Here is a 14634-nt window from a genome sequence, read left to right as displayed (position 1 = left end):
AGCAGAGACTTGGGGAGGGGCCTGAGATGGGGAGCTTGGAGGGGGCGGAGTGGAGACTTGGGGAGGAGGCAGCTGGTCAGACTCCAACGGGCTGGGAGGGTGGCCACAGCTCGGGGTCTGGAGGCCAGGGGCCCGGGACTGCAGAGCTGGGAGAGGGTGGGGGTATGAAACCCATAACAGGGGAGGGAGGCTCAGACAGGAAGGGACAAGAAGCCAGTGAGTTGGTAGGCTCCTGATGTTAGGGGTCCTGAGTTCCAGCCACACGTTGGGCACTGGGTGTGGAGGTTACTTAAACATACAATTTCAAGTGTGGTGTATATACACCATGGAGTATTACTCAGCCATCAAAAAGAATGAAATCTCGCTATTTGCAACAACGTAGATGGAGCTAGAGGGTATTATGCTGAGCAAAATAAGTCAGACAAAGACAAACACCGTGTTACGTCACTCATGTGGAATTTAGGAAACAAAACAGATGAACACAGAGGAAGGGGGAAAAAAAACCAGAGAGGGAAACAAACCATAAGAGACTCTTAACGAGAGAGGACAAACCGAGGGCTGATGGAGGGAGGTGGGCGGGGGGTGGGCTGCATGGGGGAGGGGCATTAAGGAGGGCAGTTGTTCAGATGAGCACCGGGTGTTGCATGTTAAGTGATGAATCACTGAATTCTACTCCAGAAACCAATGTGACGCTCTATGTTAACTAACTAGAAGTTAAATAGAAGTTTAGAAGAAAAAAATTAAACCTATAAAATCAAATCTTAAAAGAAAGAAAGAAACCAGAGAGGGGGAAGTTCACAGGACTCAGAGAAAGAAAGAGGCCAGCCAGCCAGGTCAAGAGGAACAAAGACCCGGAGAAGGGGGTGCTATGGAGACAAGTCCCTAAGAAAGATGGGGACGGATGAGCCAGACCCCGAGGGCCGGGGGTGAGCTCTGCATGAGGGAGGAGGCAGAGCAGTGCTTCTGGGGAGGAAGAGCGTGGCGTGAGAAGTCAGAGGGTCGCAGGGGCCGGCTTCCCGGCCTTGCAGGCACTGAGGACGGGGGTTCTGTTCGAAGAGCTAGGAAACCACCATAGGCTGGGAAGTGCTGGTCTCCCTTGCCCCCTCCTCCGCCCCCCCGCCCCAAGCAGGGCAGGCACCGCAGGGGGTCACTGATGGAGAATGGGACACAGTTGTAGCACCTGAGGTACAGTGATGACCTGGCCCTGGCCCGGGGGAGGGCTGAGCAGTGGAATGAACAGAAGTGACAGCCTCCCAGGTCACACAAGACCAGAGACAGCAGGATCCCATCCGTAAGTGATCAGAAAGGGCCAATCTAGAGAGACAGGAAGCCGACCAGTGGTGTCCAGGGACTGGGGCAGATGGAGGTTGGAGGGATGATGGCGGAAGGGCCCAGGTTTCCTTGTGGAGTGACACAATTGCCCTACAGTGACATGGTGGTGGTGGTTGCACGACTCCGCAACTACACTGAAAACTAGCGAATGGGATGTAGTTTTCAGTGGGTGAGTATCGATGACAGTTCGGTAAAGCTGTCGTCAAAAGGAGAACCTTCTGGGAGGTCAGCGTGAGTGAAAAATATTCCCTGAGGTGAAAGTGGGAACAGAACGTGAACATTTGTTCCCTGGTGGCAGAAACATCAGGGTCGTGTAGACCTTTCTGCTTCATCCCGTGGGCTCCTAAGAAGCCACAGGAATCCCTGAGGCCGAGAACAGTCTGTCTGTCCTCTGGGGGAGCCGTGGGAGAGTCTGAGCTAGACCCAGGCCTCCATGCTGGCCCTGAGAGCAGCAGATGCTGGAGTGGAGGCGGGAACACCAAGCGGGCGCAGACCCCCGGGTGCGAGGTGGAGCCAGGGCGACGAGGTGCAGGAGGCAGGCCTGGGGGCTGCAGGCACACTCACCTGTCATGATTCCCACGTAGCAGTAGCTGTAGCTGAGCGTCTCCATCAGGGAGGGAACGTCGGGCAGGAGCCCTAGGCTGGGCCCCTTGCTGAAGCCGGAGGCCATTTCCTTCCTCTGGGCCAAGTGCAGGTCCTGAACTTCACTGGCCAGACTCACCAGCTGGGAGGAAGGGGCGAGGGCAGGGGACAGATCAGACAGAAGAGGCAGGGCAGTGGCTTCTTGCCCGCCAACCCTCCCTCCTGGGCCCTTCTACCTCGGTGCTCCCTTTCCTGGGTTCTTCTGCAGCCCGTGGCTTGATACCACCCATGCTCTCATGATCTCCAAACTGTACCCCTGGACTGGGCTCCTCCCTCCAACCCCCAAACCCCTCAAGGTGCCTTGTGTCATTAGTAGTCGGGTGCCTACGGGGCTCCTCAGACTTCACACATCCAGAGGGAAACACAGTATCCCCCCACTCCCCACAGCGGGTCCTCTTCCAGCCTGTCTCCTCAGCAAATGCCACCAGCAGCCAATTAATCGCTCAGGACAGAAACCTTCCTTACTCCCCAAATCTAATCCCGTAGATCTTAAGAGTCTGTCGCTTTTGTGCTGCCTCCCCCCTCCCCGGGGCTGAATGTATGTGGCCTGCCCGCCCCCCCACCCCCCGCTCTCTACCCTTCTCCGCAGACCCTGGGCTGGGCCTACAGCAGCGGGCCTCAGCCCGGCTTCCCGCTTCCCCCGGCCTCCTGCCCGTCAGGAGCCCTGGGCGGAGAGGGGGCAGGCAGGCGTTGAGGGCTGGGCTTTCCTTCCCTTGTAAGATCACCCGGGGCTGGCTGTGCCCCTCGATCGATCTTCTCGAGGTGGGGGCTACCCGGCTGCTGGTCCAGGATTCCTGCACTGTCCTCTGTGGCTCCTCAAATCCCCCCCAATGCAGGATCTCCTGCTGTTCTGACTATCAAGCCGCTACTGCTTGTCAGCAGACTTCTGATCAAGGAGGCCATCCTCACCCTTCTTGCCCTTCCCGTGGCAATTCCATCAGCATCCAGAGCGTATTTCCAGACGTGTAAACCTGGTCACTTTTACCTCTTCTGGCAACAAACCAAACCACCATTTCCGGTGCATCCTGGGCCCCATGGGAAGCGCAGAGCCCTCACCCTGGCCCCGTTCCCCTTCCTTCTCCTGATGAACACTCGCTGGGGCTAGCACAGGCCTGCTCCCACATCCTGAAAGGCTCTTCCTCCAGCTCTTGGCTAACCCACTCCAGCCTGCCCCCGCCTTCCCGTGCAGAAGCCAGGACGCCAACGGGACCTGGTTCACTACCTCGTGTGACTGTCCTGGATGGAGCTCAGCACCCAGGAGCTCCTGACTTTTCGGTCTGGGGTGGGGCCTGGGGATCTGCTTTCACCCATCTTCCCGGGTGATACACAGCCAGACACGGGCGTCCTGGTTTTGTGCCCTTAGGTAAGTGCCTTCTCTCCAAAGCTGTTTTTCCTACTTTGAGAAACGGCTTGCAACCAACATGCGCTCCTCGAGAACGCGCTGGTGAAGCACTTAGCTCACGCTCTGGCACGCTGCACACACCAGAGGACGCCGACGGGTTATACTACGGGGATGGGGGGTGGGGGGGGATGTACTTCTTTACCCCAGAGAATAGCTGAGAGGTGAAGTCCCACCCCTGGGGGGCGTGGGAGATAAAAGCCCGCCTCCCCTGCTCCCCATGGGAGTGGGCGAGAGGAGGAGGTGAGGATGGGGAGTTCAGGCGGCACAAAGGGAGGGCTGGAGGGCAGTCTGACCTTCAGCGTGAGCAGCAGCTGGACGGCATTGGTGAAGGGCGTGGGAGTGGGCAGGCCCAACAGGCTGAGTGCGCGGAAGAACAGGAGGTAGGAGAAGGTCCAGGCGAGGGCGAGGGCATGGCAGGAGCTGGGGCAAAGGCAGAAGGCCAGCTGTGCTGGGTACAGGGCCCTGGCCTCCGCCTCCCCCAGATTCTAGCTACGGATCCTCCCACACCGCCCACAGAAAATGGGAGAGCGACCGTGGAAGAAGGGGCGCAGCCACACAGAGATGCGCGACGAGAGAGGAGAGAAGGAGGGCTCAAGAGAAGCTTTCGGGTGAAAACCCTCCGGTCCTCCATTTTTTCTGCGGGAGGCAAGCAAAAGGGAGGGAAAGAGACGTAATAGAAACACGAATGGTGGCAGGGCCAGTGCAAGTCCTCCTTTCTCCTGAATACATGACTTGGACATCAAGGACCAGGCCAAACACACAAGGACGAGGCCCAGAAGAAAAGGCAGAAGAGGAAGAAAAAAAGAAAAACAGGCCAAATGACACAGAGAATTCGGAGAGTAACAAGAGACACTCAGAGACAAAGGCAGAAAGGGAGACAGACCCAAGGAGGAAACAGGTTGCTTCCTCCTTCCCCTCTGTTTCCCCCCCCCCCACCCCCCCCCCACCAAATCCTCACCAGGGCTGGGCCTGGATGAGGGCCCAGGTCCCAAGGATGGTGATCAGAGAGTGCAAAGTGTGGGGGCCGCAGGTGAACAAGGTGAGCCCCAGGCCCACAGCTGCTGCCCCCCATCTCTTCAGCCCAGGTCCTGCAGGGAGAAGGGACAGCATAAGCCTGGAACCTTCCAGGGAGTCCCCTGCCCGGTCTCCCCCACGCCCCCCCCCCCAATTTTCCACTAGGGGGGGGAACCTGACTCACCAGCTTTCTTAAAGAGGAAGCCGATGGGGATGGAGATAAGAAGAACCACTAGATAAGTCCATTCTTCAGGCGACATGGTCTGGGGGAGGGGCAGAGGTTTGTAGTAAGAACCCAAGAGTCCGTCCTTCTGCTCTTCCCCCTTGGAGGATTCAGGAATCCACCCTCCCTAGTCCCCAGCTGTCGAGGATCATGGAGTCCTAGTCTCAGCTCCTCTCCTCTTGAGAACAGGGCGATCCGGACCTCCAGAACATTCCTCCTCCCAGGATGAAGGGATCCACCCCCAGCCCCGCTTTTCCGCGAACCCAGGCCACCAGCCCTCTTACCCCGTGAGAACCCAGGAATCCCGACCTCTCAACGCCGCTCTGCGATCGCAGAAATCAAAGCTCCTCCCCCCACCCTCACTGAGGACCCAAAGATTCAGACATCGCTTTCTGAGAACCCAGGAACAACCCTTGGCCTGGGCCCTTCCCTTGGAGAGCCCAGGATTCCAGAGCTCCCAGCCGCCGCCTCCTTCGAGCATCCAGGAGCGCAGCCCTCCCTCTCCGAGAACCCAGGCTCCAGCCTCCACCTCCTCCCGGGCTGCAGACGCGTCTCCCACCTAAAGCCCGGAGGACGCCCCCCACCCAGCTCCTCCCCAGCTTCCCGCCACCCCCCCAGCACGGGTCAGACCTCCTCGGCAGAGCCACAGGCGGCTACGCCACTCCCCTCTCGGCCGCGTTCTCGGCTCCTCGCCAGCCCCGGTCGGCCGGCGGGTCCGCAGCCCCCCGCCTCGCCCCCGAAGCGCCCCCGCCCCGGCCCACCTGGGCCCGGCTCCACGCCGCGGCCAAGCAGTCCCGGCCCACGGGCGCCCCGGCTCCGGCCACGCCTCCCCCGCCGAGCGCGCGCCGCTCTGTCGCGGTCCGCGGCCGGGTGCGCGGCACCGTCAGGCTGCAGGCCCGGCAGGCAAGCGGCCGGCTCCGAGCGCCCGCGAGGACCACTCCGCCTCTGCACCTGGACCTCACGGCAGCCGAGCCCAGAGCACGTAAAGAGGCGGGGCCGCGAGCTTGGAAGGAGGCGGGGCCCGGAACTTCGGGCTCGGAGGGACGTGTCGGGACCGGGGGGAGGCGGGGCCTCCGCTTCGGGTTCCTTCGGGCAGAACCGGTGGCAGTTTGGAGGCGGGGCCACAAGCTTCGGTTTATTTCGGAGGTCTCTGTTCGGATGTAGGCGGGACCAAGAGCTTCGGCTGGATGTGGGCGGGGTCACAGCGCCTGTTTGACTTAGATTAGGAGATAGGCGGTGTCTGGGGTTTTTTGAGAAGGAGGCGGGGCCACAAACTTAGGCAACACGAAGGAGGCGGTGATCTAGAGAGTTCCAAGGGGGCGGGGCTAACAGCAGCTCATCCTGAGGGGGCGGGACCCCGGTGACGTGTCAGCCACCGGGGCGGGGCCAAGGTAATTGGCCTCCCTTTCCCTAGAGGCGGAACCCAAGCGGTGGAGGGAGTGTCGCTTCGAGGGGGCGGGGCCAAGGTGTTCCGCTTCAGGGGTTACGGCGCCACTGGGGGCGGATCCCAGACTTCCCGCTTCGCTGAGGTGGCGGCGTGACGAAATTGACGCAGGGGTTCGGGATGGGGAGGGGTGGAGGAAGTAGCGCGTGGCGCGCTACGTAGGGGTGGCTCCGCCGGGACTGCGAGCTGGTGTTTACGAGGTGACTAACTGGTTCTGTCGGAGCACGGTGCTGCATTCTGAGGGGAGCGCTCACGGGGGTGGTGAGCCCTCCCGAGCGGGGAACGGATGGCGGGTGCCCAGGGGGAGGGGCCTCCGGCTGTGGGGTTCGCTCAGTGGGGCGGGTACTCGCTCCCCAACCGGGAGGGCTTGCGGCCGGAGGGGGCGGGGCCTGGCTGCGGGATTGATGGGAGCCGAGCCGCCGGCCTTCAGGAGGGGCGGGGCTGCGGGTTCGGCCGGGCCGAGGAGGTCCGAACGCCCGAAAGCCTTGGGCCGGGGGGCGGGGCTTCTACGGTGGGCGTCTGACACCGCGCGAGGAGGCTCTGAGGCCACGCCTCGGTGGTTTGGAAAGGGGAGGGGCCGAGTTCCGAGTCACTGGGAGGGGGGCGTGGCCCCGCGCTAAGGGCGGTGTCTCTCCGAGCGGAGAAGGCGAGATGGCCGGAACGCTGACCGCAGGGTTGGGAGGGCCCAGCGGCTCCCCAGCGACTAGGCGAGGGGCGGGCCCTCGTCTCGTCGGCCCCGGGGCCTGGCGGGATCGCCTGGGTGGGGACGGGGGTCTGGCGCCCAGGGGGCGGAGCCTGGCCTGGAGAATCGGCAGGTGGCAAGCGCGGCCCGGGCGAGGCTCCACCCCCCCCAGGCTCAGGGGCGGGGCCTCGCTGAGACCCTCCATCCCCCACCCCGAGGCGGTGGGAGCGCTCTGTCGGTGACCCCTGGGCCCCCCTGGCTCCCGCAGGAGGATGCTGGTGGTGGAGGTGGCGAACGGCCGCTCCCTGGTATGGGGAGCCGAGGCGGTGCAGGCACTGCGGGAGCGTCTGGGAGTGGGGGGCCGCACGGTGGGTGCCCTGCCCCGCGGGCCCCGCCAGAACTCGCGCCTGGGCCTCCCGCTGCTGCTGATGCCCGAAGAGGCGCGGCTTCTGGCCGAGATCGGCGCCGTGACCCTGGTCAGCGCCCCGCGCCCGGATCCGCGCCAACACAGCCTGGTAAGGGGCGGGCCGGGGACGTGAACGCCCTGGACCTGCGGAAGTAGAGGCAGGACACTCGGACTCCAGGTCCCTGCGGTGGGAGGGGTCTGGGCGTCCTGGATTCTGGAATGCTGTGCATTTAGGAGACTAGGATCCCCGGGTTCGGGCTTTGGGGTTGGGAGGAGTCAGCGAGTCAGGGTTCCTGGCTTCCTAAGGCAGCGCAGACTTGGATCCTGGGATTCCCGCTGGCTTACTTCTCAGGCCCTGGCATCCTTCAAACGCCAGCAAGAGCAGGGCTTCCAGGAGCAAAGCGCCCTGGCAGCCGAGGCCCGTGAGACTCGTCGTCAGGAGCTCCTAGAGAAGATTGCGGAGGGCCAGGCTGCGAAGAAGCAGAAGCTAGAACAGGAATCGGAGGCCAGCGAGAGCCAGGAGGCCGGTGCGAACCCGGATGCTGCAGAGAGTGAGGCCAGCGCTAGCCAGGCTCTTGGAGAGCCCGAGGAAGCAGGTGAGGGTGGGAGTGGAGTCCAGGGACCAGTGGAAGTAGGCGGGAGATCTTTTGGGAATCCTGGCCGGGAATCGAGAGCCTGGAACTCTCTGAGGGGTGGGAAGACCTTGTCCTTGGATTCACCAGACTCCTGCATTCACCTCCCCCAGGTTCCTCTTCTCCCCAGCCAGGGCCTTCAAATGGGGTGGCCCCCTTGCCCAGGTCCGCCCTGCTGGTCCAGCTGGCCACTGCTAGGCCTCGACCCATCAAGGCTAGGCCCCTGGATTGGCGTGTCCAGTCCAAAGACTGGCCCCATGCTGGTCGTCCTGCCCATGAGCTTCGCTACAGCATCTACAGAGACCTGTGGGAACGAGGCTTCTTCCTCAGTGCTGCTGGCAAGTTCGGGGGTGACTTCCTGGTCTATCCTGGTGAGTTTTGTGGGCACCTCCCATTGTTGCCCCTTTTTTCACAAGCCCACCACCGTCTGCATTTTCCCTTTTTGTCTTTTCTCAGCCTCTGAAACCCATGGAAGGACAGCAACACTTGGGAACCCAAGCCTGTTTGGAGGGCAGCTTAGCAAATTTGATTAAGCACTTTCTTTGATCCGGAAGTTTCACTTAGATACGTGCACAAAACATACAGGAAGTCGTCACTGCAGGATTCTTTACAGTAGCAAAATATCAGAAAGCAACCAGAATGATTAATAGGTTAGCGGTTACACATTGGTGTTAGTTGTGAGAGATTGATGTAGGTTCACGTACATTTACGAAAAAATGACCAAAGGGGAAGGAAAAAAAAGAACCACTTGTTGAAAACAGGTATGGTAGAAGTGCATTATGTTTTATGTTGTCATGGAGTTATACACACATTATTTAAGTAGCCTTAAAAGTCATGACTCTAGGGGCACCTGGCTGGCTCAGTTGGTGGAGCATGCTACTCTTGTTCTCAGGGTTGTAGGTTCAAGCCTCACGTTGGGTGTAGAGATTACTTAAAATATATATATATATGGCTCTAGTAAAAGAACATGAGAAGAACTTAGAATGGAGTACTGACTAGAAAGTAAGTAGCAAGTGGAAAAAGGCCTGAAAGCACGTACTCCAGCCCAAGTACAGTGGTTACCTCTGGGAGGGTGTAGGTAAAGGAGACTTTCAATGTATGTTACATTTTGAACTTGTAGTATGAGTGCCTTTATTGTTTAACTAAAAGGTTGAAAAAGTAAGTCTGCAGGAAAATCACCTTTTTTGTTCCTCCTGAGAACATAGAAGGATAGAAGCACCAGATAAGTAGTCAGATCTTAGCTGTTGGTTGGAGACCGATGGAGTCTTCTGCAGATGAGCCAAGAGCCTTCATCTCTTCTCAGACCAAACACTCAACTAAGGGACTAAGGGACCAAACACTCAACTAAGGGACTGACTTAGGAGTTTAGAACAGTTTACCTGCCCCGTTCTTTACAGATAACCACACTCTAATTACCTTACTACTGTTTTTTTGTGACTTGCGTATGTAAAAGATTATTCTGGTTTTGAAAATGAACTTAACATATGAATACTAATATCTAGTTCTTTTCTAAGCTTTCAGTGCAATTTACAAATCTTTTTTCCAATCTAGCAGATTTTAAGGGGACTGTTAGTCCATGTTTGATACCACTCGTGAAAGGAGTTACGTAATTTTCAGTGTTATAAGTTGCATTAAAAATTTTTTTTCAGGGGCGCCTGGGTGGCTCAGTCATTAAGCGTCTGCCTTTGGCTCAGGTCAGGATCCCAGGGTCCTGGGATCGAGCCCCGCATCGGGCTCCCTGCTCGGTGGGAAGCCTGCTTCTCCCTCTCCCACTCTCCCTGCTTGTGTTCCCTCTCTCTCTCTCTCTCTCTCTCTCTCCCCCCCCCCCTGTGGTGCCAAATCTTTTTAAAGATTTTATTTATTTGGCAGAGAGATAGAGATCACAAGTAGGCAGAGCAGCAGGCAGAGGGAGAGGGAGAAGCAGACTCCCTGCTGAGCAGGGAGCCCGATGTGGGGCTCGATCCCAGGACCCAGATCATGACCTGAGCCAAAGGCAGATGCTTAACCGACTGAGCCACCCAGGCACCCCTGCATTTTAAATTTTAGTATGTTTATTTTCCTTGTTAAGTTGTATGGTGTTCTGGTTATGGAACCTGCCAGAAAGTCAGATCTAATAACTTGTAATTGGGGTAAGTTTTAAGTTTGTATGTTCTAATACTGTTAATAGCCTTACTAAAACTTGCGGTTAAAATAAGGGTAAATCCACCAATAACGCAATCACACATCTGAACCTGAACCAAATGACTGACCTGTTAGTTCTAATGGGTCAATATTTCTAAAAGAATACATACTCGGTATATGAGATATATGTAGAATCCTTGTTTCCTGAAGATTAAAATATTCAAGGACTAAGGCCCTTACCTATTTCTAACAGTGAAGCTTCCCGAACTTATAAAGGCCTTAAGCGTCTCGGAACAGTTTTGGGGTACCTTTCTCAGGTATTTTGATGCTTCCTTCTGCGCGGGCAGAGGTGTCACACCAGCCAGAGCGATGCCTGGCTCTTGGCTGGAAACCCAGCCAATAGTCCTCTCAGATGGGACATCTCACCGCCCTGCTCTTGTTGGTTTTCGTTACCTGGCACTTAACCTTCTGGGTGGTGCCCCATTCTGGCTCTGACTCTGCTTGATCAGATTTACCTGATCCAGGGGCAGACCACAGCCCCAGGTTTTAAAGGTCAAGTTACTGGGAGGCAGCCCTGTCTGCTCACATATGGCCTGTGGTTCCTGTGGTGCCAAAGTGGCAGAGGTGAGTAGTTGTAACATGGCCCATAAAACCAAATACTTACTGTCGGGCCCTTTTCTGAAAAATTGTATTAACTCCTTTATCCCACCTATTTATTACTCCATCGTATTGTAAATTCCTCTTTTAGTCTGTTAGAGTCACTTCTCCTTGGATATTCACGTGACATCCTTTGCATTCCTCATGGCTTTGACGGACTTTGTGGTTTTGGTTCTTACGTCACGACAGTGATCTGTTCAGTTAGTTGTTTTGTTTTTTAAATGCGATTATGCTGAATGTGTGGGACAGCTTGCCCCACCCTCTCTCTCCCCACGCAGGGTATCATCGACTTCTCCACATTGGTACATTCTTCTCGTTTTAACAGCTGTATGATACTCAGTCTTACAGAGAGACCATGAACTTAAGTCCGTGGTTTGGTTGTCTCCGTTTCTTAGCAGTTGTAAATGATAACAGAGTGAACATCTTCATAGGTATATTTTAGCACTGTTATCCTTATAAGTAAAAAATTCCAAGAAGTGGATTGCTGGGTCCAACAATAGCTATTTTGAAATATTGATAGTGATTACTAGGATGATTCCCGCCTCCTACCTGTGGACATTCTAGTGTCTTCCAGCCCTCTGCCACTGGGAACTGCTACGTGTCTTTCTCTCACCCAGGTGACCCACTTCGTTTCCATGCCCACTACATTGCTCAGTGCTGGGCTCCGGGGGACCCCATTCCACTGCAGGACCTGGTTTCTGCAGGCCGCCTGGGAACCAGTGTCAGAAAGACGCTGCTGCTGTGTTCTCCTCAGCCTGATGGGAAGGTGGTCTACACCTCCCTGCAGTGGACCAGCCTGCAGTGACTCCAGAGACCTGTGGGGATGTGGCTGCCTCTGTGGACAGAGCCTTTCTAGATGGCCCCAAGCTCATCTCTGCATATGGGACGCTGCAGACCTTCCTGCCTCTCTCTGCGGTTAGGTTTTGACTCCGGATTTATAAACACTACATCCTTATTTCTGTCCCTGTTTCAAAGCACTTACTGTGCTGTGATGTTTCTGTAGTTACCTGTTTCCAAATTGTGAGCTTCTTGAGGGTAAAGACTGGGTTTGATTCATCTCCAGTTTCTGCAGGGCTTAGGCATCAAGAGGTCTCAGTAAATTTGTTGAATAAACGTGGAGTCTGTGATTTGAATCCTGATGACAATCCTGGGAAGTGTGAGTGTTTGCATTTGCTTATACAGATGAGGAAAAGGCTTGGAGGAGGTCACACCTCTAGTAGGTAGCCAGCTGGGCTGGGATTTAAAAGCTGGTCTTTCTGAGTCCAAGGTCTGAGCTCTTCCCACCACACTAAATTTCCTTTTGAGAAGATTTTCGCAAAGCGTTTCAGGTGCACACAAAGGCCTAAATCAAAGTAACATGTGAAGGGAAGGAAGGATGTGAGTGTTGCAGTTTCAGGACAGGTTTGGGGTGAGGAAGGGAATGTCAGGAAGGACTCCTTGGGGCTTGGGGAATACTGGTGGTGGTCTTTTTCTTGGCCTGGGTGGTGTTTATTCAGGTGTGTAGAATTATTTTTTATACCATACGTTTATGGTCCGTATATTCTATTTTTTATACATATATTCTATTAAAAGCTGAAACGCATATAAATAAAATACACATTTGTGAGATGATTCATATAGCTGCCTTTCTGCTTAGAAATTATTTGAACATTGGGGCGCCTGGGTGGCTCAGTCGTTAAGCGTCTACCTTCGGCTCAGGTCATGATCCCGGGGTCCTGGGATCGAGCCCCGCATCGGGCTCCCTGCTCCGCGGGAAGCCTGCTTCTCCCTCTCCCACTCCCTGCCTCTCTACTTGTGCTCTCTATCAAATAAATAAGTAAAATCTTAAAAAAAAAAGAAAAGAGAAAATTATTAAAAAAATTATTTGAACATTATCAGTACCGACTTCCAACATTTATATGTATATTTAAAAAATGTGGTTTTGTCACATAGATTTCGCTACTGAAATACGGTCACATGGTAATGATTCTGGGGCTGAAAGTGTCTGTCTCTACTTTCTCGATTTCTGTGGCACCAGTTTCTTTCTTTCCTACCCTTCTCAGTAAACAAATTTGCTAGAACCTCAGTTTCTGTAAGCTTAGATTAATTTAAAACAGGACACCCCCCCCTGCCCAGTTAACACTCTGTTCTTTGTGCCTCTTTGGTACCTGGCTTGTAAATGTATTCTCCAGGCTCTTTCTTCTCTACAACAGAGTTCTGAGCTGACTCAGTACTCAGTACCTCTGTCTTGGGTCTTCCTCAAAAATTCCTCATTAAAAAACGTGTGGATGGGGGGACTCCTGGGTGGCTCAGTCTTATTAAGCATCTGCCTTCGGCTCAGGTCACGGTCCCAGGGTCCTGGGATGAAGCCCCACTTTGGTCTTCCTGCTTAGCAGGGAGTCTGCTTCTCCCTGTCGCTCTCCCTCTGTGCTCTCTCCCTCTCTCTCTCAAATAAATAAATAAAATCTTAAAAAAAAAAAAACTTGTGGGTGCCTGGTGGGCTCAGTCAGTGGAACGTGCAATTCTTGATCTCAGGGTTGCAAGTTCAAACCCCACGTTGGTCTAGAGCTTACTTAAAAAAAAAAAAAACTTGTAAGGACATCCACATGCACACACAAAAGAGGTGCCTGGGTGGCTCAGGTGGTTAAGCGTTTGCCTTCAGCTCAAGACATGATCCCAGAGTCCTGGGATCGAGCCCAGTGTTGGGCCCCCTGCTCAGCGGGGAGCCTGCTTCTCCCACTCCCCTTGCCCCTCGCCCTGCTCATGCACTCTTGCCCTCTCTCCTTCTCAAATAAATAAATAAAATTTAAAAAAAAATGCAGATACAGACAATACACCCTCCAAAAATTAACTCAAAATGCATGATAGATCGGGACGCCTGGGTGGCTCAGTCGGTTAAGCGGCTGCCTTCGGCTCAGGTCATGATCCCAGGGTCCTGGGATCTAGCCCCGCATCGGGCTCCCTGCTCGGCGGAGAGCCTGCTTCTCCCTCTCCCACTCTCCCTGCTTGTGTTCCTTCTCTCACTGTGTATCTTTCTGTCAAATAAATAAATAAAATCTTTAAAAAAAATTAAAAAAATGCATCATAGATCTCAGTATAAAATGCAGGGCTATTCAACTCATAGGAGATAATAGAAAACCTAGATGACCATGGGTGTGGCGGTGACGCTTCAGACACAACACCAAAGATGGGACTAATGAAAGAATTGATAAGCTGGACTTCATTAAAATTAAAAACTGAGAACATACTGCAAAAGACACAGCTGATAAAGGACTGCTGTCCAAAAAATATAAATAATTCTTAAAACTCAACAACAGGAAACAACCTGATCAGGGGCACTTAAATGGCTCAGGTGGTTAAGCACCCAACTCTTAATTTTTTTTTTTTTTTTTTTTTTTTTTTTTAAGTAGGCTCCATGCATGGAGCCCAATATAGGGCTTGAACTCAGAATCCTGAGATCAAGACCGGAGCTGAGATCAAGAGTGAGATGCTCAACTGTCTGAGCCACCCAGGGACCATAAGCATCCAATTCTTCTTTTTTTTTTTTTTTAAGATTTTATTTATTTATTTGAGAGAGAATGAGAGAGAGAGCACGTGAGAGGGGGGAGGGTCAGAGGGAGAAGCAGACTCCCCGCCGAGCAGGGAGCCTGATGCGGGACTCATCCAGGGACTCCAGGATCATGACCTAAGCCGAAGGCAGTCGCTTAACCGACTGAGCCGCCCAGGTGCCCTAAGCATCCGATTCTTGATCTCAGCTTACATCTTGATCTCAAGGTCTTGAGTTCAAGCCCTACATTGGGCTCCACGCTGGGCATGGAGCCTACTTAAAAACAAAGCAACAACCTGACCCCCCCACCCCAAAAATAGGCCTAAAACCTTAACAGACACCTCACTGAAGGAGTCCTACAGCTGGCGAGTAAGCACATGAGAAGATGCTCCACATCCTATACCATCTGAGACATGCGAATTAAAGCAACAGGAGATACAACTTCACACCTATTAGAATGGCCAAAATCCAGAGCACCAACACTGCCAAATGCTGGTGAGACGTGGAGCAACAGGAACCCTCATTCATTGCTGGTAGGAACACAAAATGACAT

General features: G+C 54.5%; 3 protein-coding genes across 8 annotated transcripts in view; 1 reads left to right on the top strand and 2 right to left on the bottom strand.

Moving 5' to 3' along the window:
* The window catches only part of TMC4 (transmembrane channel like 4), a 23513-nt gene extending 21849 nt beyond the window's left edge, over positions 1-1664 (bottom strand). Inside the window, exon 1 of the mRNA XM_073889067.1 lies at positions 1652-1664. Within this exon, the coding sequence (XP_073745168.1) occupies positions 1652-1664 (13 nt within the window). The remainder of the gene's footprint in view (positions 1-1651) is intronic.
* On the bottom strand, positions 1661-5592 carry MBOAT7 (membrane bound acylglycerophosphatidylinositol O-acyltransferase MBOAT7). 3 transcript variants are annotated; one of them, XM_073889060.1, is made up of 5 exons: positions 5375-5592; positions 4575-4653; positions 4335-4464; positions 3670-3796; positions 1661-2056 (listed from the first exon to the last, which is right to left on the bottom strand). In XM_073889060.1, exons 2-5 carry the CDS (start codon positions 4648-4650, stop codon positions 1676-1678), a joined length of 714 nt encoding a protein of 237 aa, XP_073745161.1. In that variant the 5' UTR covers positions 4651-4653; positions 5375-5592; the 3' UTR covers positions 1661-1675. The 3 variants fall into 3 exon arrangements, with proteins under 3 accessions (XP_073745161.1, XP_073745162.1, XP_073745163.1); XM_073889061.1 differs by lacking the exon at positions 5375-5592 and adding an exon at positions 5244-5359; XM_073889062.1 differs by lacking the exon at positions 5375-5592 and adding an exon at positions 5242-5323 and having other exon boundaries at positions 4575-4670.
* A 510-nt stretch (positions 5593-6102) lies between these two features.
* On the top strand, positions 6103-11688 carry TSEN34 (tRNA splicing endonuclease subunit 34). Of its 4 annotated transcripts, XM_073889059.1 has the most exons (6): positions 6103-6257; positions 7008-7254; positions 7498-7741; positions 7891-8148; positions 9846-9906; positions 11173-11296. In XM_073889059.1, exons 2-5 carry the CDS (start codon positions 7012-7014, stop codon positions 9899-9901), a joined length of 801 nt encoding a protein of 266 aa, XP_073745160.1. In that variant the 5' UTR covers positions 6103-6257; positions 7008-7011; the 3' UTR covers positions 9902-9906; positions 11173-11296. The 4 variants fall into 4 exon arrangements, with proteins under 4 accessions (XP_073745160.1, XP_025704799.1, XP_025704797.1 ...); XM_025849014.2 differs by lacking the exons at positions 9846-9906; positions 11173-11296 and adding an exon at positions 8234-9097; XM_025849012.2 differs by lacking the exon at positions 9846-9906 and having other exon boundaries at positions 6104-6257; positions 11173-11688.
* Positions 11689-14634: the final 2946 nt, after the last annotated feature.

The sequence above is a fragment of the Callorhinus ursinus genome, unplaced genomic scaffold (assembly GCF_003265705.2).
Source record: "Callorhinus ursinus isolate GAN/ISIS: 27379988/994484 unplaced genomic scaffold, GSC_fseal_2.0 scaffold101, whole genome shotgun sequence".
In the NCBI taxonomy this organism is placed as follows: domain Eukaryota; kingdom Metazoa; phylum Chordata; class Mammalia; order Carnivora; family Otariidae; genus Callorhinus; species Callorhinus ursinus.
Note: the sequence above shows the minus strand (reverse complement) of the source record. Positions and strands in the feature narration are given on the sequence as shown.

What these genes read in the sequence shown, in the direction of transcription:
- MBOAT7 (XM_073889060.1), bottom strand. Translation starts at nt 4,650, where the DNA reads ATGTCGCCTGAAGAATGGACTTATCTAGTGGTTCTTCTTATCTCCATC. An exon ending in CTTCCTCTTTAAGAAAGCTG is followed by an intron (nt 4,465 to 4,574) that starts GTGAGTCAGGTT and finishes TTCTCCCTGCAG; the next exon opens with GACCTGGGCTGAAGAGATGG. An exon ending in AGCTGCTGCTCACGCTGAAG is followed by an intron (nt 2,057 to 3,669) that starts GTCAGACTGCCC and finishes CCTTCCTCCCAG; the next exon opens with CTGGTGAGTCTGGCCAGTGA.
- TSEN34 (XM_025849012.2), top strand. Translation starts at nt 7,012, where the DNA reads ATGCTGGTGGTGGAGGTGGCGAACGGCCGCTCCCTGGTATGGGGAGCC. An exon ending in ATCCGCGCCAACACAGCCTG is followed by an intron (nt 7,255 to 7,497) that starts GTAAGGGGCGGG and finishes CTTACTTCTCAG; the next exon opens with GCCCTGGCATCCTTCAAACG. An exon ending in TGACTTCCTGGTCTATCCTG is followed by an intron (nt 8,149 to 11,172) that starts GTGAGTTTTGTG and finishes TCTCTCACCCAG; the next exon opens with GTGACCCACTTCGTTTCCAT.